We start from the raw sequence: 21,231 nt of genomic DNA on the forward strand, positions 1-21,231 counted from the left end.
CTGCGTTCGAGATGGCCCTACAAGGTTGGATATGTTGTGTATTATTGTCTTGCGCTGCCTCCACTCCTCCCACTGTAATCTGCGTCGCCCGCAGTCCGCCTTCTGCCTCCAACATTCTGCCACAACGGTTAGAGGATGAATGTTATATCCTCATATCCCGCGCACACACCACCGCGCAACACATAACCTTGACCTAGCCCCCCCTAACCTAATGAGGACTATTCCTCGATCTACTCCTCGCCTGCCACGTCGAAACCACAGTCACAACCAATCACTCTGCTCCAGATCCTCGTCGGTGATTCCGTCCTTGGGGACCGAAAAGTAAGAGTACCAGACCTTGACGTCGCGGACGTACGTGGCCTTCTTCAGGCCCGGGTACCCGCTGCGGTCCGTCTCCGGGTTGATGTGATCCGGGTTGAAGTCGTCGGGGAGGTAGCACTTGTCGAACTGGCACTTGCACACGTTCTCCGGGTTGTTAATCTCCGGGTACTCGCCGAAGACGCAGGGGCCTTCGTACAGGCGGCAGGTGCCGCACCAGGCGGCTTCCTGGTCCGTCTGCGGCCACAGCGGGGACGTGAGGCAAGTCTGCCCGCGTTGGGCGTTGCCGTCGGCGTCGCAGCACAGTTCGGCCGAGGGCGGCGGGTTGAAGCAGAACTGGATCCGGGTGCGCGGGTTCGTCGTCTTGAGGGACTCGTCGTTGGCCCGGTCGCAGAGGTACCGCCACTTCCACAGCGCGACCCGGGCGTCGGTGAAGCAGCTGCGGTTGAATTTTGGAATCGGGAACGCTGCGTCCTCCTGAGACGGCCAGGGTGGTGGGTGGCCGACGTATGGCGGGTCCCAGGACTTGGACTTGAAATATCGCTCCTGGAGCGTGTGTTGAGGCGGTTCGACGGAGTGGACGGTGACGTTCACGGGGACATTCTCTGCTCTGGCGGTGGCGGGGTGTGCTACTGCAGAGCAAGCGAAGAATGACACCGCCACTGCGGCAACCAGGTGCGAAGAGAACATCTCGCGGGTGGAGAGAGGTTGCTAGAAGAAACTGAGGTCGGGAGTGACCAGAGATTGTCGAGATACAGGGAGCTGTTGGATGTTGTGCACTGCGAGACTAAAGGTCCTCATGCACCACAAATTTTCGTGCGGGTCTGGCTCGGGAAAGCCGTGTCAGCCATACCAGGAGCACTTTGCAGTACTTGGTGAGCCTATCAGACTAGGTTATCTCCTCGATGGGATGGTATGAGTGCGAGATATCAAAGGATGGAGCGGATGATTGGCTGTATCACAGACTGATCCCTTCTTTGAGTTCCTCTGTAATGTTTGAGAAACCAACCTCATATTGGCGGTCACTTTGCTTCTACCACATGATGGTGGATAAGCACTCCAACTGGAAGACTAGTCATCTTCTAGTTGCGCAGCACCAAAGACCAAGATCATTTGTGAGTCTGAAAGGTTGGGGAAGATGAAAGACCTGCGATTCCTCATGTCAGCCTCGTCGTCGATGACCCGTTCTAGGAGGTGAGACGAGTGTTAAGCTTCTTAGCTCACTTGGCATCTCACTAACCTCGTCGACTAACACCGCTTGATAGGCTGCCTTATGACCTTCAACTCGACTCCTATTGCTCAAAAAGCTTCATCTAGAAACTCGAGACAGCAGCTCCTCACAATATGTTCGATTACCAACAGTGACACACCAATAACGCTCTTGAGTGTGTGAATGGAGTTGGACAGAAATCAGAGATGAAGTTCCTGATAGCATCTTGGACGCCCAGGAGAGCAACACGGCCTTCTACCCAATGGAGGTACTTTGGCGTTCGAGGAAGTCATAACTCCTCGACACAAAGAATATCTGATTTCTGGATCCCCACCGTCAATGTACAGAAGCACGATGCCGCTCCTGACGCTACCCAACTGCTCATCCGGGCTGGCTATCTTCGCCAGGCTTATGCCGGGATTTTCCAGATGCTCCCCCTGGGGCTGCGGGTGCAGGAAAAGCTCGAACGGCTCATCGACAAGCACATGAGATCTGTCAAAGCCTCAAAAGTCTCTCTGTCATCCATATCCTCGCAAGCTCTGTGGGAGAAATCTGGGCGCCTGAAACACGGGGGCGAAATGTTCTTGTTCAAAGACCGGAGGAATACGGAGTGGCTGTTGGCGCCGACTCATGAAGAAGAGATCACCACCCTCCTCTCCGAGATCATTCAGACAAAACAACAACTCCCAGTCCGATTGTACCAGATTGGTCGAAAATACCGTGACGAGAAGCGCCCTCGTGGGGGCCTGCTTCGGGGCCGCGAATTTCTCATGAAAGACCTATATACTTTCGACTCCACCCCTGCTCATGCTCACGTAACGTACGACCAGATAAGGGGCGCATATCGCAATTTCCTTGACGAGCTGAAGATCAAATACGTCGAGGCGAGAGCTGTCTCTGGCGACATGGGGGGAAACCTCAGCCATGAGTACCACTTCCCGAACTTCGCCGGGGAAGACATTGTCATTACATGTTCGGAATGCGACTATGCACACAATGAAGAATTTGTTTCGCAACCAGTGTATCCACCAAGACCACTTGAAGTATCCAATATTGCTGCGGATGGCAACTCGGGAAAGAAATATATCGAAGAGCACTTTCTCAGCACCGACCGTCTCAGTCTTGTCCGTGCCATTGGTCCGTCACTGCCCAACGACATCGCTCAAGATAAAGCTGTATTGCGAACCATCAATGCACATGCGGTCAAGGCAGCTCTCAACGGTGTCTTAACCATAGATACAGGGCTGGAACAACCAACTGAAACATTCAGGGAGTCCGTAGCCAGTGCCGCGGCGGATGGCTCAAAAGAAAAGTTGGCAATATACTATGTCCTCGACTCGCGTGTCCGGCTGGAAGACATCAGCGACCTGATTGCTTCTCCTCCCATTCACCAGCAAATCGACGCATATGTTATTGAGGCTCCACACAATGACAAAACCGGTGGCATCAACTTGCTGAACCAGCAATCGGGGGATCCTTGTCCAGAATGCGGAAATGGCAAGTTGAGCGTGGACAAGGCGATCGAGATCGGTCACACCTTCCACCTCGGCACCCGTTACAGTTCTAAGCTTGGTCTTGTGGCCAGGCTGAGCGACGGGAAAGAAGCGGTGCCCGTGGAAATGGGCTGTCACGGCATCGGCGTATCTCGCTTGATTGCAGCAGTCGCATCGTGTCTTTCCGACGATGTTGGTCTCAATTGGCCAAGGGCGATTGCGCCTTTCGAAGCCGTCGTTGTTGTTCAGCCATCCCACGCCGAGAGGCTGCGTGCTGCCGAGCAGCTTTGCAGTCAACTGTCCTCTTCGGACTTGGGCAACGTCGATGTCGTCCTGGATGACCGACAAGAGCAAGGCATGGGCTGGAAGCTAAAGGACGCGGATGTCATTGGATACCCTGTCATAGTGGTTGTGGGCAAAGGTTTTGATCAGGGGAAGGTCGAGGTGCAGTGCCGCAGGCTGAAGGTCAAAGAGGAGGTCGACATCAGCGACGCAGTCGGGTTCGTGCATGATCTGTTGAAGCAGCTTTGATGTTCCCACCACCCAAAAGCGATGTGTAGTTAATACTGTACTTTAGGATACCCTACTCGCACAATGTAAGATACATACATCCAGACATATACAGGATAAGCGGTTTCGGGGATTTGTACAAAGTTCTGCATCGAGAAAAAAGTACCGGTTGGGTATGGGCATGGGGCAGGTTGCATACAGCCTTGTCCCACGAGGCTGCAATGAATGGCGCCCACTTTTCCCCCGCCCTGCTCTGATTCTCAGAAAATAACCCACGACAAGCTCAAGACACAACTGAACCATCAACAGCTCGTCCTCCCTCCTTGAGTCTGAGTGCTTAGTTACTGTCATCCCATTACCTTCTCTGAATCTCCAACAGACAAGTCGGCAGGGTATACTCCGTACAAAGACGACAGGGAGCGCCAGCAACGACCCCTCACGCGACAGATTCCCACTTCCAAATTCCTGCCCCCCTACCCTGAACGTCGAGACTACAGAAAGAGAGAGAGAGAGAGAGAGAGAGAGAGAGACAGCATACCGAACACGCTCAGGCGAGGAAGAGTACACATACACACAAAAGAAAGATGTCCCAGTCCGCACAGACGCCCGTCGACATCACCACGCTGTCGGTGCAGCAGATCTCGGCGCTGCAGGCCCGGCTGTCCCAGGAACTCGAGCACCTGAGCACGTCGTACCAGAGGCTGCGTGCCGCGCAGTCGCGCTTCCGGGACTGCATCCGCAGCATACAGGACGGGGTGCAGGGGAGGAGTGGAGGTAAATGTGTCCCACGATTTCATTTTCATTTTCATTCCTGGGTGCTGTGCCGCATGGCTGGCATGGCTTTGTCTAACATGCACAGATTAAATGCATTTTATAACTAACAAATTACTAACGGCTCTGCGAAACAGACACGCCCCTGCTCATCCCGCTCACAACCTCGCTCTACGTCCCCGGCACGCTGGCCGCGCCTAAGTCCTCCACCTCTGCCTCGTCAACTACGAAATCGTCAAAACCCCCCACGGTCATGGTCGACGTCGGCACGGGGTTCTTCGTCGAAAAGACCCCTGCGGACGCGACAAAATTCTACCAGGGCAAGGTTGAGGAGTTGACCAAAAACCTGCAGGACATTGAGAAGGTGGTGGGCGGCAAGACGGAGAGTCTGAGGATCGTGGAGGACGCGCTGCGGCGGAAGATGGTCGAGGAGCAGCCCATGCAGTTCGGTGCTGGTGGTGCTGGGCGACAGGCCGCGGCGGCGGTGGGAGGACCAAGTGCGAGCGGATCCGCAGGGTAGATGAAGAATATCTCCCCAGTATGCAGAATGCCAAAAAAAAAGCAGGAGCGTGGGCGACATGAGGAAAAGGGACAACTTTTAACGGGCAAAAACTCATCTGTGCTATCTATGCGGCAAACCTTTGGCCCTTGGGGTCCTTTCCCTGCTGCAGCAAAGACACTGCTTAGACCTTTGAAGCGTAGAGCTTGGAGAATCAATCTTGCAAATCATGGCATCGGGCATGAATGAAGGCAGCTTCTCCTGTCGCTCGCTCGCTCTCAAGGTCCTCTCCCCAAATCAACACCACCCCCAAGAACCCGTTTGACGACCGTCAATCGCTTGTCTGATTGCCTCGGTTCAGTTCAATTCAGTTCTGTAGCTTTTTCCTTTCCCTTGCCGTTCTCCAGACGACGAATGGCCACTGCCAGATAATCCTGGATCTCCTCAACTTCGCCCATGAAATTCTTGAACCCCTTTGGCAGTGCAGGCCCGTACTGATCTCCGCCTTCAGGGATGAATGTTGCCACGGACTTGACCCAGCGGACGTCTTCGCCGGGCTTGACACTCGCAAATTCTCCCATGAGGTTGTCCCAATGCGGATAGTAGTACAGGGCGTGCCACCTGGTCTCGACCGGACCCGGGTTCTCTCGACCTAGTAGTTCATCGTAAACGTCCTTGCGGCGAAGTTCGAAGATGCCGTCCGTATTTTTGAATCGCCATCTCAACGTGATCAGCTCTGCAACACGTTGCAGTTTGCGTTGGCCGGGTGGATACTTGGCTCGTCGCCGAGGGAGTGACTTGATACCGTCAATCGGACGCTCCATAGTGACATTGGCCTGGAATGAGGACATGTGTACTTTGGTGGTCTTGTCATTGCGAAGGGGAAAGGCATCAAGAGTGATTTGATAATCAGGTCTCTCAAAATCGATGAGGCTGACTTGAAGTCTCGAGACCGTGTCACCCAACTCTATCCATCGCTTCTCCCGGCTCTCCGTCTCGTCTGTGCCACTTGGGTAGAAAATAGTCTCGAGCCGAAGGATAGTGTTTGGTGATGTCCCTTGGAAGTCAAAGAAGGCTCCGTAGTATTCCGTACGCTCCGAGAACACGCCCATTGATTCGAGCACGTCTGGAAGATCCGCAGCTTGAGCTTGCCGGACCGGGATACCGTTCAAGGTCAATTTGATCCGCCCTTTTGTGACCATGTCGTAGAATTCGCCAAACCCATAGCGCTCGGCCCCGCCGGTTGGTTTCTGAAAGCGCACGAATCCTAACTCGCCAAAGGCCACCCTCATGCGTACGTGCCGCTGTGAGAGCCTAAGCCCCTTGATGGAAGAATCAATCGCCTTTTTGATTTCTTTGCGATTGTGAGTATGAGCTTGGCGTCTCTTTTGATCCCATTTCTCCTCGTCGGCTGGTGGAGTGCCGTGCAGAGTGGGTAAATAGGTACCCGATTTTGGGTCGATGTCTTGAAGTGCCACCTCATCTCTGCAAACCTCATGATCGGGGAGATGCACGAGGTTGAGCGTCCGGAGATAATCTCTCGCAGAGATATTCTCCTTGATCAGATTCGCCATCCTCGTCATTATGGCATGAGCGTCCTTTTTGGACTGGGCTCCGATCAATATATGCGGCGGCTCGGTCAAGGGAAATGCGATGCGACAGCCGAACTTGCTCCTAAGTTGATCAAGGACTTCAGCGTTGCCCGTTTCAAATTGTTCAAGGTCCATGTCTTTCGGCCACAGGAGAGCAGCCTCGACCGGAAAGTCAATTTGCGCCTCACGGAGTATCTGGTCGAGTGCTTTCTGGCGATCCTGTCGGTCAGCTCGATTTTCGGCTCTGCCGTCAAGTGCATTGTATTTGGCCCAGGCAATCGGTCTCGGCTCTGCGGGCGATTCCAGGACATCGCGTTCCCACCGCGCCACCGCGGCCTTGGTATCGGCGACCTGATGGGGTTCACCCCAGATGAAGAGCCTATCCTCTTCGTCATTTGGGTGTTTTATGAAGGATCCGGTTTTCGCCATGATTTCTCGGAGTACTTGAAGTGGATGAGTCGCCCTGTTGCCACTCCACGCCATAACCCGATGGTGTTTCCAGGTCGACGCGAGCTGATAGTCACCATTCGGTGCTTGACCACTCTCGAACTGGAGCTGAGCAGAGCTCTTGCTTGCGGGAACGGTGGGAGCTTGCCATGGTGGGATAACATCTCGTCTGTGTTGGGTAACAAGAGGCGCCTGTCGTGGTGGGTAGAAGGAATCTACAAAGGGTTCTTTCTGAGACCGATCTGGAGGCTCCCGTCTCAGCGCAGATGAGTATGATGGTCCTGTGGGTGGATGGAAATTGCCATTCTTAGTGGCCATTCCATGGTTGAACACATCGGATGGTGCGTATGAAAAGACGGAATCGCCTGGTAAGCTCGCCTCCTCCCATCCTAGAAGATGTCAGATGCTAAGCTAGCATAACAGAGAGGAAAGCAAGAGTATGACATCTGGGTGAAAACCTACGATCAAGGTCGAGACCGTCGCCCTCATGACTGGATCGGCAAGTCAGCTCCCGAACAAACCGCACGGTATTCTGTTGGACTTACTCGCTCATGATGACTGTTTCTGCTGTTGTTCAAAGATGAAAGCAGTCGAACGTTCCATAGAAGACTCTAGGGGTGACGGAGGAGTGAGCGGTGGGCAAAAACTTTTGCGTTCAGCAAATAGTGATACAGGTTCAGCAACAAAGGGAAGTCCTCCTCAGGCAGTCAAAAGCGGCGTGAAGCCGACCTCATTGACTAAACAGCCAAATCGCTCAGGAGCAAATGTAACAGGTTCCAGGACATCTCCTTCAAGACATGAATAACGCGGATCTAAATGTGACAAGCCGGGGGACATGTAGCAAACAAGAGGGTTTACCCGCCCGTCTCAAGACGCAGGCACACGCTTGTTGCTGGACTTAGATCCTGTGCGACAAGGACCTCCGGGTGGCAACCACAGGGAGTAGACTTATAGAAGGAGGTGGTCAGTTGCAAACCTCGGCTCTGCAGGTAAGAGCACGTTGACAGGGTCAGGACTGTCAATGAGCACTTGTGCCAGTTTAGACAAGGTTAGTACGTGAAATTAGGGATATCATTGTCCATCGGCGTTACAGCAGGAGAGAACCACAAAAGCAGCGGAATTCTCTGCTTATCAACGACGTCCATCGACAGGCAAAGTGCATGAAGATGAGCAAACGACGAACTGCACAAGACGAACTCTCGCGAATCAACGCAGTGCAGGAGCCAAGACGCACTAACCACATCAAGGTTAACACATCCTTCCTTGATTGATTCTTACCTAATACGCGTCGACGCGTTTTGGCATCAAATCGCCAACCAAGCAAGCCCAAGTTATCAGTTGGTAACAGTACGAGGGAGACCAGGCAAAGACTACCATAATCTTCAGTAGTCGCTCATCAGTCTCGTGATGCCCAAGCAGAAGAGATATTCGACAACGGGAGGCCTACACCGCGAGGACTCAGACGATGAACTCGGATATGAAGATCACCCCTGGGAATGGATTTATGAAGACAGCAGCGACACAAACCCCCAAGAGGATGACTCCACGCCCTCGAAGAAGCGAAAAGCAAATGTTCTCACCCCCAGAAAGGCTGCCATTGTGGGTGCCCGCATGGGCTCCTTCTCAGTGCGAATAGGCGACTCGGTGCTGCTAAAATCTCCCGAGCAGGGGAAAGATTGGGTGGGACTGGCGTGCTCGTTCTCCGACACCAACGAAGATGACGAGGACGAAATGTGCGTCTGCATCCAGTGGTTCTGTACCCCGGAGGAGTTGATGTTCGGGAAACGCTCAAAAATCCCGAGCGATGTGTTGCCCAACGAATCATACATCACGGCAGACTTCAACATGAACCCATTGACAGCCATAAATGGGAAAGCTACGGTGTTGTCGAAAGAGGCCTTTTTCAAGAGATATCCTGGCGGAGAACCACCAAAGTCAAAGTCAGCTGCCAACCGCTACGCCAAGACGATTCTGTGTCGGCGAGGGGTCAAGCAGAGAACGGTGCGATTCACCGAGGACTTTGTGTGGGAAGAGATCTACAAGGGACCGGAAGACCTCTTGGACTTGATTGATTGGATCAAAGAGCAAACCAAGGGCCGGAAGAAACAGACCGTAAAAAGTGAGGATGTGGACTATGAGCAGCAAAAGGAGACGGTCGACGACGAGCCCCGGACGCCTCACAAGAGGAGGAAAACGACGGCGACAATTTCCACCCCAAAGTCTTCGGCCAAGGCGTCCAAGTACAGCACGCCGACACATAAACGGATCATGATCAAGAAGCCTATAGAGATCACCCCACTGGGGACTCGAGTCCTGTCCCCTTCTCAGTACAAGTCGACACCCTACTCTCACGCCCGAGCAACACTGCACGTTTCTGCTGTCCCGACGTCTCTCCCTTGCCGCTCCAATGAGTTCCACACGGTCTATTCTCATCTCTACTCGGCCATTGTGGACGGCTCCGGAGCATGTATCTACATCTCCGGGACCCCGGGCACGGGCAAGACGGCCACGGTACGGGAAGTGGTCGCATCACTCCACGAGGCAGTTCTTAATGAAGAATTAGACGACTTCAACTTTGTCGAAATCAACGGCATGAAGGTCACGGAGCCGCAACAATCCTACTCACTCCTGTGGGAAGCGCTCAAGGGCGACCGCGTCAGCCCGCACCACGCGTTGAGCCTGCTGGAGCAAGAATTCTCGCACCCGTCGCCGCGGCGGATCCCCTGCGTCGTGCTGATGGACGAGCTGGACCAGCTCGTGACCAAGAGCCAGAGCGTCATGTACAACTTCTTCAACTGGCCGGCCATGCGGCATTCGCGCCTGATCGTTCTGGCGGTCGCCAACACCATGGATCTCCCCGAGCGGACGCTGTCGAACAAGATCAGTTCGCGACTCGGGCTGACCAGGATCACGTTCCCAGGATACACGCACACGCAGCTGATGGAGATCATCTCCTCGAGGCTGGAAGGTGTCCCGGGCAACATCGTTGACAAGGACGCCGTGCAGTTCGCCAGCCGCAAAGTCGCAGCCGTGTCTGGTGATGCCAGACGGGCTCTCGACATTTGCCGGCGCGCGGTGGAAATCGCAGAACAGTCTCAGGAGAAGCAGAATCCCGCCTCTGCGGATGCCAACGACGATGACGCCGTCCAGATAGTAACGACCCCGAGCCGCAGAGGCAGGAACATCCCCAAGGACAAAGATAATGCGAACGGGCGGGAACACGAGCCGCCTCCACAAGCGCGACTTGCGAGGGTGACGATCGCGACCATCAAACAGGCCATCAACGAAGCCACCTCGTCCCCCGTCGCGCAGCACCTGCGTTCTCTGCCCTTGGCCGCGAAGCTCCTCCTCGCCGCGATATCGGCACTCACTCGACGCACGGGCGTGGCCGAGTCCACGATGGGCGACATCTCCGCGGAAGCGCTGCGCATCGTCGTGGTCGCGGATAATAATGCCGTGCAGGATTTCCTGCGCGCCGAAGCAGAGGTGGGAAAAGAAGACGATGATGATAATGCAGCAACAGCAGCGGCGGCGGGAAAACGCGCCTCTGGTTCCCTGGTGCCCCGTATCCTGGCGCTTGGAGGGGCCGCCATGGCGCTGGTCCAGGCTGGCGTCATCGCCATGGAGACCAGGGGAAAGGGGGAGAGGGCGGTAAAAGTCAGATTGCGCGTGGGCGAGGAAGAAGTCAAAAGCGCCTTGATGGGGGATCCTGAGGTCAAGGGACTGGGGTTTCAATAAGGCATCCTCTTGTTGTGGTTCTCGAGGGCTGTCAAAAAAAAAAATATGGAACCTGATAAAAGGGGGGAACCATTCAATGGGTCTGGTTTGTCTGTCCTGCCTGGCCTGTCTGGACCAAGTCACCTAGGGGACACGCGATAACAGTGTCACATGTAGCGTTCAAACGTATGTGCATACAAAATTACGTACAACTTTGCCAACTCCCTTCCTTTTTTTCCCTCTGCACTCGTTACTACACCGTGATCAGCATCTTCAAGGCGTCGTGCTCAGCGGCCGCTTTGAACGTGGTGTAGGCCTTGTCCATGTCCGAGAAGGCGAATTCGTGCGTGATCAGCTGTCCCGGGTTGATGCTGCCCGCGGCGAAGAGCTTGAGCAACATGGGCGTGGTGACGGTGTCGACCAGCCTCGTGGTCAGCGAGATGTTGTGGACCCACAGCTTCTCGATCTTGAGCTCGCAGCTCTTGCCGTGCACGCCGACGTTGGCAATGACCCCGCCCGGCGCGACGAGGTCCTGTGCCATCTCCAGGGTCTCGGGCACGCCGACGGCCTCCATGACGGTGTCGCAGCCGATGTTGTCGGTGAGCTTCATGACGGCTTCCAGGGGCGAGGCCTCGGCGCTGTTCACGGTGTGATGGGCCCCAAAGTACTTTGCGACCTTGAGACGGTTGGGGTCCCGGTCGATCATGATGATCAGACTTGGTGAATAGAGCCGGGAGGTCATCAGCGCGGCAAGACCCACGGGACCCGCGCCAACGATGGCGACCGTCGACCCGGGCTGGACTTTGCCATTCTGCACCCCGCATTCGAGTCCCGTGGGAAAGATGTCGGAGAGCATGACAAGTGCCTTTTCGTCGACACCCTTGGGCACGTGGTGCAGGCCGCTGTCGGCGAAGGGGATGCGAACATATTCGGCCTGAGTTCCATCGATCGTGTTGCCGAGAATCCATCCTGCACTAACGCAGTGGCTGGGCATGCCTCTCCGGCAGTAGTTGCAGGTTGCACAGCTGGAAATGCAGTTGATGAGGACTCGATCTCCCTTCTTGAATCGAGACACCCCGGGACCTGGCTCCTCGACGACGCCAACACCTGCCCTCGGTTAGCAGCTAGGAATTCTCGACGGTATCAAGGAAGCCAACCTTCATGTCCTAGAACGCGACCAGGTGTGCACGTGGGCACGTCCCCCTTGAGGATGTGCGTGTCTGTCCCGCAGATTGTTGTATAGACGACTGTCACGATGGTCAGCCGCCGTAACGTAATACGTGTCGGCATGCATTGTAGGTTTGGAGGTCACCTTTCACGATGGCATCGGAAGCTTCCTGAATCTTAGGGACAGGGCGATCCTCCAGACCACACTGACCAGGACCTTTATAAACAAGTGCCTTCATCGTGGATAAGTATCGGAACCTTGGTATAGTTCTGAGTGTTTTGAATGTTCCAATGGTGCTTCTTCGGACGACGGTGGTGAGCATCCTCGATGACTTTATGTGTGTCTAGACACCTGATGAGAGGGGAAATAGCCAGGTATGTGATTTGCTTTCGGTGAAGAGGAAGCCTGATTCCTTCAGATTTTATGCCGTGGGCACCAGTTGCTTACCAGGACCTATTGGGGGTCGTATGTGCCTCACACCACTCGTGTTCTTGACTTAGTGCAGCATCGGATGATTGGCGTTTTTGGGCTTGTGCGGAACCGCTGGGCGCTCATCCCTCCCCCCTCATTCTGGGTTCCCTCGGTGCGGCCATGGGAACCAGTTTTCGGCTCAACTCCAGCCTGGAGTACTGATTTTGAAGGTATTGATAGGCATGAATTGGAGATGGATGAAGTTCAATCTGCCATATTTCATCCACCAGGCTGAATGGGAGCCTCGAAGAAACATTTTCGCTTCCCCGCAATTTCGTAATTGGATACGGCGGAGCATTCGGCTGTCACATGCTGTAACGATTGGTAACTCTCATCACATGACGTCACGATCGTGCCTGCAATTTCCCCTTGTCACAGCCTTGCAGCCTCGCGTGACTTTGTCTTACAAGTACCTCGTCAGCTCGTACAAGTACCAAAACATTTCTTCTCTTCCAGGTGACCGAGCCATTTTCGCCTGATGGTCAGAGGCTTACAAGTACCTGCACAAGGATGAGCCAAAATCAGAAGACATCAGAATGGACACTGCTTGTAGGTATGAGCGTGGATTACAACCGCACAAACTGCCCCAATGGCTGTGTCCACACTCAGTCCTTTAGAGACCGACACTACAGAATGTATCGGAACGAAGGATGATAGTCCTGGACATCCTCAAGAGTCTTGTGGAGGTTTGGATCTGTCGTCCCAGCTGCGGCATGTTCCTGCGCCTCCCTGTCCTTCTTGTTGTTGAGCCACCGCATCCAGAACCAGCAGAACACAGCCGACATCAATGCAAGGACCTCAAAAGCCAGTGCGATCGAGTGGCCCTTGACATACTGTGGGGGATCCGTGTAGATGTGCGACCCGAGGATAGCGAAACACTGCCCGACAATCTCAGCCGTGCCCCAGGTGGTGGCGCGCTTGGTGAAGCCCCCAGTGTTGATGTTCATCCAAGCTCCCATCAGCGTCACACCCGGGAACGTGCCCATGGTGATTAGGCATGTGGCAAATATCTTAACCTTCACATTGTGAACCGCGATCAGGATGATATACCCAACGATGCTGCTACACAGGAGGCCCATGAGGAATACCCCCTTGGCGTTGAGTCGGTCGGAGGCCATGTTCACCACTATCAACGTCACGAAGGCGCATGCATATGGGATGATTGAAAAGAGCTGCGTTTGCACTGAAGACAGGTCAATATGGTGCAAAAGTGAGCAGACTGGATCAAAGACTTACCAGCAGAGTACCCAAACTGAGCGATGAAGCTGGGCAAGAAGGCGCTGATGGAAGCCAATGCCAGAGACACCCCCGCGCTGATGAACCAGAAAGGAATCGTTTTGGGATCTTTGAGGGCAATCCACATCTGCTTCCACTTGAACCCTGCGTGCTCGACATTGTACGTCTTCATGCGGTCGATTGCCAGGTCGATTTCACTGTCCCTGAAGATCCAGTGTTTTTTCTTCAGCTGATCTGGAGCGGGCGGCAACAGAATCCAACAGGCCAGCCCGACAAAGATACCAGCAACGCCTTCAATGATGAAGAGCCAGTACCAGGATGGTCTGCCGAGGGCGCCATCCAGGTTTTTTTGTATTGCGTAAGCGATGAGACCGCTAAAGCCGCCGGCGATGGTAGCGGCTGAGTAGAAGACACCTGTCCACCTCGAGATTAGATCTCCTTGTCGGCTCTTCTTGAGGGAAGTACAACAAAAAGACATACCACTCCGTGTTGCCAGTTCATTCCGCTTATACCACATGCTGATATAAAGCGTCAAGGCTTGAAGAAACGCCGACGCGAACCCGAAGATGATTCGCAGGGCCAAGACGGTGCCAGCGTTTTTCGCCGCGGCCATACAGCATGACAGGGTGGCGAAGAGGATCACGCAGCCGCCGACCTGCCTGTGCGGCTTGAAGATGCGGACAGACAGACTGGCGGGAAGAATGGAAAGGGTGTACCCGACATCTGTTCGGTGTTGGTCAGTCTGTTCACCAGGTATGACTACCATTCATAGGGAAAGGCGGAGATTAGGCTGACAATAGAGGGAGATGGCGTTGTAGAACTGTCCATTGCTCATGTTCAAGTCGCGTTGGAAGCCCATGACCCGGGCATTGCCGATGTTTCCTCGATCCTATTCTGCGTCAACCAGACAGGACAATGCTCAAGAGCGTACAGGCGGTCGTGAAATCGCATAGCATGGTCAGACAAGATGACGAGGCATGAGGGAACTCACCCACTGGTTGACCAAGAAGACCAACGAGGTCATGCCCACGATCAATAGATCGGCCTTGAGCACGAGCCTGCGCTCCTCGCGAGACTTGGGTGGCGTCGTCTTCGGATCCTCGTACAGGAACCCGGGTGTCTCTTTGGTGTCTTTTGCCAGACGCTCCAGCTGGATCTCTTCCTTGCCGTCGAACTTTTCCACTGCTGAAGCCATTGTTGTTCGAGATCTGCTATGCGCGAGATGATCCTGGAAATTGCGAGAGTAGTATATTGCTGTGGTCACAATCCCACGAACACTGGGAACGGGGGACGATGGAGGCATCCTTTTATGTTCCCCCGTTGTATCCCAAGCCCCCAGATTTGCCCCAGTCTGGAGTCTGGAATAGCGCTTCGTATTTTCCAAGAGACCAGAATGCTTCAAGGCAATTGTCACCCGACTTGTCCTTCAAGTCGGCTAGCAGCCTAGCAACCTAGCACAGTCTGTCTTCCCCAGCCAATGGACCCATAGACTTAAACTGCCAGACAAACCCGCCTCCCTTTTTTCCCCACAAGTGAATTCGACACATGCCTGCGTCTCTTACATTTCCCTTCCTGTCACTGCGCTCCACTCGAACTAATCCCAAAAGGGGAATTTCCACGACACCTGCATAAATGTCGTTTTCAGTGGGGAACCATTGCCCACACCTTCACCTGAGACCATATCGCCAGTTGAAAATGCAATTGAAACCCCTTGAACCCCCCTCTGAGCAGGATCCCGAGAACCCAGATGATCTCGGAGTCGGGATTTCCGACACTGTTAACTCCAGACTGCATATGCACAGATCTTCGAGACTCTTATTGAACGAACGGAGCAAAACGGAGCGGGAGTGAGAGTGAGATGGGATATCGACGACCAGGTTTGTGTGTATATATAATCCTGTGCGTCCAGGTAAGCCGTGATACAGCGTGCTGCTTTGACTTTCAATTTGTGATATCTAGTTGAAAAGGGATCCCAGACGGGCCGAATCACCACGCACCTCCTTTCTTCTCGGGCGTCTCAAAATCTGAGGTCAAACCGTGAACATGCCCAACGCACTGTCAATGACGGCGCCGACGCGCTTTAGGGACAAGGAAGCCGAACTGGCCATGCGGATCAAGAAACCTTTTACGGTCGCGGTCGTCGGCGACCTCATCCAGGTCCAACCCTTTGCGAACCGCGACGACCCGGACATCCAGGCGCTGATCACCATCATGCGAGCCGCCGACATCACACTGGCCAACAACGAGAACACGATCGTGGACCGGCTCACGTTCCGCGGGCCCATCTCGCACATGGAAAGCCCCGCCGAGGTCGCCGACGACTGGGCCGCCATGGGCATCGCTATGGTGTCCAAGGCCAACAACCACACGTTCGACAACGGCGAGGCCGGCATCGCCCACAACTTTGCCCAGCTCCGCCGCGTGGGCATCGACTACGTGGGCACAGACTACAACCTCTACGAGGCGCGGTTGGCGCGGTTTCGTACGCTTCCCAAGGGAACGGTCGCGTTTGTCGGTGCCTACGCCGAGGTCGAGGATTATTCGCAGATATACGGTTTACCGCGCGGGGATCCTATCGTCGTGACGGAAGAGCAGTTTCAGCAGTTGCAAGCGATGGAGGAAAGTCTCTACGAGCGGGCGGGTGAGGTGCCGAACCCTATCGACAGAAACACCAAGCCCCGGCAAGGCAGTCTGCTGCTCTTCGGACGGGTGTTCCAGCTCGCAGGCGCCGACACGGCGGCGGCAGATGACGAAGCGACCTCGATCAAAAAGCGGCTGGAGCACCATTTGAACTCCAAGGGACCCATCACGTCGAAGAACAATTCGCTGCGGCTCAAAGTGTACCACGGCGTGACCGAGGCACAAATGGCCCAGCTCCGCAAAATCGCAGGCGACAGCGGCAGTGGTGGCCCAACGCTCGACGCGTTCGACGTCCACTTCAAAGTGGCCGCCAGCCCGGGCGAGCTGACGTACGACATGGACGCGGTGGACGAGCGGGAAATCCTGCGCGAAGTGCGGTCCGGGAAACAGTTCGGCGACTTCGCGGCCTTTACGATCCACTGGCACCAGAACCGGTTCTCGTTCCAAAAGTACTCGTTCGACCACTACCCGGCCGAGTTCCAGGTCGCGCTGGCGCACGCGGCCATCGACCAGGGCGCGGACCTCTTCTTCGCGCACGGCGTGCACACGCTCAAGGGCGTCGAGATCTACCGGGGCAAGCCCATCTTTTACGGGGTCAACAACTTTGTCTTCCAGAACCAGAGGTTCCGGTCTTGGAGGGACGACGCCCCCGACTCTGAGCGTGAGGCGCGGCGACGGTGCCCGACGGAGCCGATCGTCGGCGACGGCGAGATCAACGAGGCGCGCTGGGCGTGGCTGCAGCGGCCCGAGAACTTCGAGGCCATCCTCCCGACGAGCCACTACGAGGACGGCAAACTGGTCCGGGTGCACATCTACCCCGTCGACCTGGGCCTGGAGCGGCCGAGCTCCGAGATGGGCACGCCACGCCGACCGTCGTTGGACAAGGCCCGGCACATTCTCGAGCGGGTCGTCGAGTATTCGAGGCCGTTTGGGACCGAGATCTCGATCGAGGACGGGGTCGGTGTCATTCGTATATCGTCTCAGTCTTAGTGGGACCATGGGTGCCTGTGAGCTACGGAAGGAACCACGGACATGAATCGTCTCAGACCTGTCGCCGTGCATTGCATAGCATAGCATAGCATAGCTAGTAGGGAGGGCATGGAAATCGTAAGCCTCTCTAGATATCACTCTCAAGGGAATGGTACTATGCCACTGATCTAGCTTTTAATGCCATATACTATCTATCTCTATGCGTCGCACCTTGTCCTGTTTCTGGCGCGTCATTAGTTCCTTTAATCTAGCAGCAGCTCTTCTTCCTCTACCTTTTATCTACTGCAACACCATGGCTAGAACGAAGATTCATTTACTCCCTCGTACCCGTACCCGTACCCCGTACTTGCTTGCACAAGGTAAAATACATGCACACGTATGCTACGGTACGTGGGTACCTGACACAGGCACCTGAGGTCCCCTCTTCCAGGGTAGTATGCCGTGCGAGCCATGCCGTGCAATGCAATGCAATGCAATGGCGATGCACCCGTCGTGGAAATTTCCCCTTGTGGTAAAGTCTGCATATGTATGTACCTACCCACCTGGCTGGTGCTTGGTACCAACTTGGCCGGTGTTTGGTCGAGTTACTATCACCTGTGCCTTGTCCTTGTCCTTGTCTTGTACCTTGTACCTTGTACCTTGTACACTGGCTGTCCTCGCCATCGCCACCGCCCTGGCGCCATCACTGGATCAGTAAAGTCGTGTTCTCGGCTGTTCGGCAGTCAGTAGGGCCATGAGGGAGACATGCCTCGTCTACTTTGATAGATGGTATGGTGTCATACGAAGTATGTACACCGACGCCAGCGCCAGAGTGGGGTGGGCTCTGCCTGCCTGTCTGGTGGTAAACTGGTAAACTATCGACAGATTCATGACCCAGGGGGGTTGGGTTAAACACGAGGGAATTTCTGCGGCGGCCGAGTCTCTTGTTGCCCTTCATGGGTGAAGGGAAACCGTGGTCGTGATTACGGTGGTGCATACAAGTAGATGCATAGGTAGGTAGATGTCGGAATGGTGAAGACTTGAGACTTGATATGCATATGACATGATATAGAGTACAGGATATAAAACACCTGCCACTGGTGCCACTGGTCAGTCTCTTACTTGTCCTGCACAAGGACCAACTCCTCGAATTTTCATCCATCATCCATCATGCCACCATCGACGACGACGACGACGACGCATCCACGCACAAACTGGAAAATCCCACCCGTCTTCTACGTCGGCGGAGAGTACATCCGGGACAAAGACGGGACGCACATGAGCGGCCAGATGTGTGTGCGATACTACGGCCCCGCCGCCGCCGCCGCCGCCGCCGCCGCCGACGACAACACGCAGAAAGACCGGCCGGCGGTGATATTCCTCCACGGCGCCGCGCAGACGGGGACGCACTTTGAAGTCACTCCCGACGGGCGGCCGGGGCTAGCACTGTTGCAGGCACAGGCTCAAGCGCAGGGAAAAGGAGGATGGGACTGTTACGTGGTCGACCTCGTGGGTGTGGGCCGGTCGCGGTACCACTGCGGCGACATGGGCGCGCTGAAGCACTACACGGCCGAAGAGCTGCAGGTGGCCTTCACGGCACCGGACCCTCAATCGTGGCCGACGGCGAAGCTGCACACGCAGTGGCCCGGTAGGGGAGTCATGGGCGACCCGATCTTCGACGCCTTCTACGCCAGCCAGGTCGGACATGTGCCGGAGTATAAGGTAATGGAGAAGCTGGTGCGTAGAGCTGCGCGGCCTCTCCTCGCCAGAACTGGTCCGGCGTACCTGGTGACGCATTCCCAGTCGGGGCCCTTGGGGTGGCATATCGCCGACGCGTGTCCGGACCTGGTCTGGGGCATCGTGGCGCTGGAGCCTCACGGCCCACCGTTCGAGTGTCCGGACGTGGCGCCGTTCAACAGACGTCCTGCCATGGTCGGCACGCTGCTGCATCCGTTCGGCATCACCTCGACGCCCATGCGCTTCTCGCCCGAACTAGACGCCGACGCAACGCAGCTCCCCTACCTCCGACAGACCGACCTGGAGGCACCGACTCACGAGACCCTGGCGCGGGGATGTCGACAGACACGACCCCCAAGACAGCTCGTCAACCTCGCCTCGATCCCCGTGCTGCTGCTCACTGCAGAGGCCTCGTACCACGCAAGCTATGACCACTTGACGGCCGACTTCCTCCGCGACGCGGGCGTCCCGGTCGATCACGTCTATCTCGCCGATCAGGGCATTCGCGGGAATGGTCACTTGATGGCCATTGAAGAAAACAATCAAGAGATTCAGGAGTTCATCAATCGGTGGCTGATGAAAACAGAAGAAGCTCGTTCAAGATCTTGAGAGTGGCACATATCCTTTGGCGAGTGGTGGCGGTAGTTCGTTTCCGTGTTCACAGGAGGGCACATTAATGATGTGCTGGTAAACTGTGTCCCGAGATATGCTCGAATCAACCATATTGCTGTTTGTGTAAGACCCAAACGAAGCATTGGTAACCATCGGATAGCTGTCCGGTATAAATCGTGTTCCTCCAGGACTAGAAAGCCAACCCTCATGTTGCTGTAATTGTGCTCTCCATCCCCCACAGGACCATCATCCTGCGTGCCTCGTTCTTTTGCGCTGCGTTCGCGCCGAGCCATGCCACGATCTTCACAGAAAAGCCCGTCCGCAACGCATCGCCGCAGTAAGGATGGCGCCAGTTCTGGTACCAGGCGGCCATCAAGACCGAAGACGAGTGGCGCTCGATCTCGGCACGGTAGCGCGGAAGCGGTGACGGCAGCACTCCCTCAGGAGAGGGTGGCTTGCATTTCTCGAGAGACGCAAGCACAGAGTAGACGATGACCATCAAAGAGTCGTACAGCGAGACGGTCTTGGCGGTCAGGGTGTCGGGGAATACACATTGTCCAGCGGGCGACGACGGCGTTAGAGGGCATTGGGCAGCTTGAATAAGGTCGGTGGTAGTAGATTGACCGACGACAACCTTGGTATCTTGAGCGAAATGCCACCACCAGTTCTGCAGGCGCTGGAGGACAACGAGGGTCTCCCTCTCCAGCGTCTTCCGGTCCGAGTTGTCGAGAGTGGCTATCTTGTCTATAGAGTCCCGGAAGTCGCCTCCAGGCACGAGAGTGAGCAGCAGGTGGTGAGGAATGGCGAGGAGGATGTCAATCAGAAATTCGTACTCGATCTTGGTGCTGTCTCTAAAGGGGGCTTCACACCATTCTTGGGATGCGAAGCTGGAAGGGTCGTTCTTGAGAAGAGCCTTAAAAGCCTGTGAGGTCCGTTAGGGATGACAATCTCGTAGATGACAAGCACCCTCTACTGGCTCTGTGTGGGGGGCATACGTACCGCGTACGTGCGAAGAGATCTGAACATGGCGTGATCCTGGCCAACACGGTAATGATCTGGGCCTAGGGCCTCCACGGTGGTGACTGCGGCGGCAATATGATGAGCCCAAGCGTCAGGAGAGGTTCGCTTCATCGTCTCAAAGTAGAGAAACATCATGGGTACTGATATCTCGGGGCTGCTAGGCGTTGACCCGTGCGTGAGTGAATTGACGTCGGTGTTGCTTCCCTGTATAAACCCACGGTGGCTCGCGAGGCCAGCAAGATACCACCGCACGGCCTCGACCTCGGCGCTCTTGTTGTGCTGAACAACTGCAAAGTAGATCAAGCTGGCGGCACGGATGGAGAACCTTACAGAGGGTGTCTGATTGTCGGTTAAGAGACTGGGAAGGGCAAATACCCATGATCGTGGTCGAACCGGATTCATTCCCAGCCTCGAACTGGTGCTTGATTCGACGAACTTCTCCACAAAACACTGTTCAAAGAAGTTGCTGTGGTCCAGGACATCCATGATGATCAAGGAAAGGTTAGTCTGATCGGGCAACGAGCTCTCCTGCGCGGGTGCATGTGGCTCCCAAGGTGATGAGGATGCATCCAAACTCATTGTGAGATCATCTTCTGTTAGGCTCGCATCACTGGCATCCGGCAATATGGTCGTGGTATCGTCATCCGTAGAGGCACGAAGTATAGCCGGACATTCATCTGTGCTTCGAGATGTTGCTCGTCGTTTCTTGCGTGGACGACTGACTTTGGCCGACATGTCGAGGATGATGGGCCCTTGACGGGGACCCGAGCAAGGAAGTCCAAAGCGAGCACATTGTCTGCAGTACTCTGGTCTGCCGTCAC

At 55.2% G+C, this 21,231-nt stretch overlaps 10 protein-coding genes across 10 annotated transcripts; 5 read left to right on the plus strand and 5 right to left on the minus strand.

Moving 5' to 3' along the window:
- Positions 1 to 261: 261 nt before the first annotated feature.
- AYO21_03377 (hypothetical protein) lies at positions 262 to 1,008 on the minus strand (the record flags this gene model as incomplete). Its single annotated transcript, XM_022653351.1, has 1 exon — positions 262 to 1,008. One exon carries the CDS (start codon positions 1,006 to 1,008, stop codon positions 262 to 264), a length of 747 nt encoding a protein of 248 aa, XP_022514453.1.
- Positions 1,009 to 1,734: 726 nt separating this feature from the next.
- Positions 1,735 to 3,552, plus strand: AYO21_03378 (hypothetical protein; the record flags this gene model as incomplete). The annotated part of the gene is made up of 1 exon (XM_022653352.1): positions 1,735 to 3,552. One exon carries the CDS (start codon positions 1,735 to 1,737, stop codon positions 3,550 to 3,552), a length of 1,818 nt encoding a protein of 605 aa, XP_022514454.1.
- A 563-nt stretch (positions 3,553 to 4,115) lies between these two features.
- Positions 4,116 to 4,822, plus strand: AYO21_03379 (hypothetical protein; the record flags this gene model as incomplete). The annotated part of the gene is made up of 2 exons (XM_022653353.1): positions 4,116 to 4,305; positions 4,440 to 4,822. The coding sequence occupies 2 exons, from the start codon at positions 4,116 to 4,118 to the stop codon at positions 4,820 to 4,822; spliced, it is 573 nt and encodes a 190-aa protein (XP_022514455.1).
- Positions 4,823 to 5,163: 341 nt separating this feature from the next.
- Positions 5,164 to 7,393, minus strand: AYO21_03380 (hypothetical protein; the record flags this gene model as incomplete). Its single annotated transcript, XM_022653354.1, has 3 exons — positions 5,164 to 7,229; positions 7,303 to 7,331; positions 7,386 to 7,393. 3 exons carry the CDS (start codon positions 7,391 to 7,393, stop codon positions 5,164 to 5,166), a joined length of 2,103 nt encoding a protein of 700 aa, XP_022514456.1.
- An 854-nt stretch (positions 7,394 to 8,247) lies between these two features.
- On the plus strand, positions 8,248 to 10,578 carry AYO21_03381 (hypothetical protein; the record flags this gene model as incomplete). Its single annotated transcript, XM_022653355.1, has 1 exon — positions 8,248 to 10,578. The coding sequence occupies one exon, from the start codon at positions 8,248 to 8,250 to the stop codon at positions 10,576 to 10,578; it is 2,331 nt and encodes a 776-aa protein (XP_022514457.1).
- Positions 10,579 to 10,810: 232 nt separating this feature from the next.
- On the minus strand, positions 10,811 to 11,963 carry AYO21_03382 (hypothetical protein; the record flags this gene model as incomplete). The annotated part of the gene is made up of 3 exons (XM_022653356.1): positions 10,811 to 11,664; positions 11,715 to 11,804; positions 11,870 to 11,963. 3 exons carry the CDS (start codon positions 11,961 to 11,963, stop codon positions 10,811 to 10,813), a joined length of 1,038 nt encoding a protein of 345 aa, XP_022514458.1.
- An 859-nt stretch (positions 11,964 to 12,822) lies between these two features.
- On the minus strand, positions 12,823 to 14,627 carry AYO21_03383 (hypothetical protein; the record flags this gene model as incomplete). Its single annotated transcript, XM_022653357.1, has 5 exons — positions 12,823 to 13,379; positions 13,433 to 13,846; positions 13,913 to 14,155; positions 14,228 to 14,321; positions 14,424 to 14,627. The coding sequence occupies 5 exons, from the start codon at positions 14,625 to 14,627 to the stop codon at positions 12,823 to 12,825; spliced, it is 1,512 nt and encodes a 503-aa protein (XP_022514459.1).
- An 848-nt stretch (positions 14,628 to 15,475) lies between these two features.
- AYO21_03384 (hypothetical protein) lies at positions 15,476 to 17,062 on the plus strand (the record flags this gene model as incomplete). Its single annotated transcript, XM_022653358.1, has 1 exon — positions 15,476 to 17,062. The coding sequence occupies one exon, from the start codon at positions 15,476 to 15,478 to the stop codon at positions 17,060 to 17,062; it is 1,587 nt and encodes a 528-aa protein (XP_022514460.1).
- Positions 17,063 to 18,211: 1,149 nt separating this feature from the next.
- On the plus strand, positions 18,212 to 19,387 carry AYO21_03385 (hypothetical protein; the record flags this gene model as incomplete). Its single annotated transcript, XM_022653359.1, has 1 exon — positions 18,212 to 19,387. One exon carries the CDS (start codon positions 18,212 to 18,214, stop codon positions 19,385 to 19,387), a length of 1,176 nt encoding a protein of 391 aa, XP_022514461.1.
- A 208-nt stretch (positions 19,388 to 19,595) lies between these two features.
- AYO21_03386 (hypothetical protein) lies at positions 19,596 to 21,145 on the minus strand (the record flags this gene model as incomplete). Its single annotated transcript, XM_022653360.1, has 2 exons — positions 19,596 to 20,312; positions 20,390 to 21,145. 2 exons carry the CDS (start codon positions 21,143 to 21,145, stop codon positions 19,596 to 19,598), a joined length of 1,473 nt encoding a protein of 490 aa, XP_022514462.1.
- Between the last annotated feature and the right edge of the window lie 86 nt (positions 21,146 to 21,231).

This window comes from Fonsecaea monophora, assembly GCF_001642475.1.
Source record: "Fonsecaea monophora strain CBS 269.37 chromosome Unknown Scaff16, whole genome shotgun sequence".
NCBI classification, from domain to species: domain Eukaryota; kingdom Fungi; phylum Ascomycota; class Eurotiomycetes; order Chaetothyriales; family Herpotrichiellaceae; genus Fonsecaea; species Fonsecaea monophora.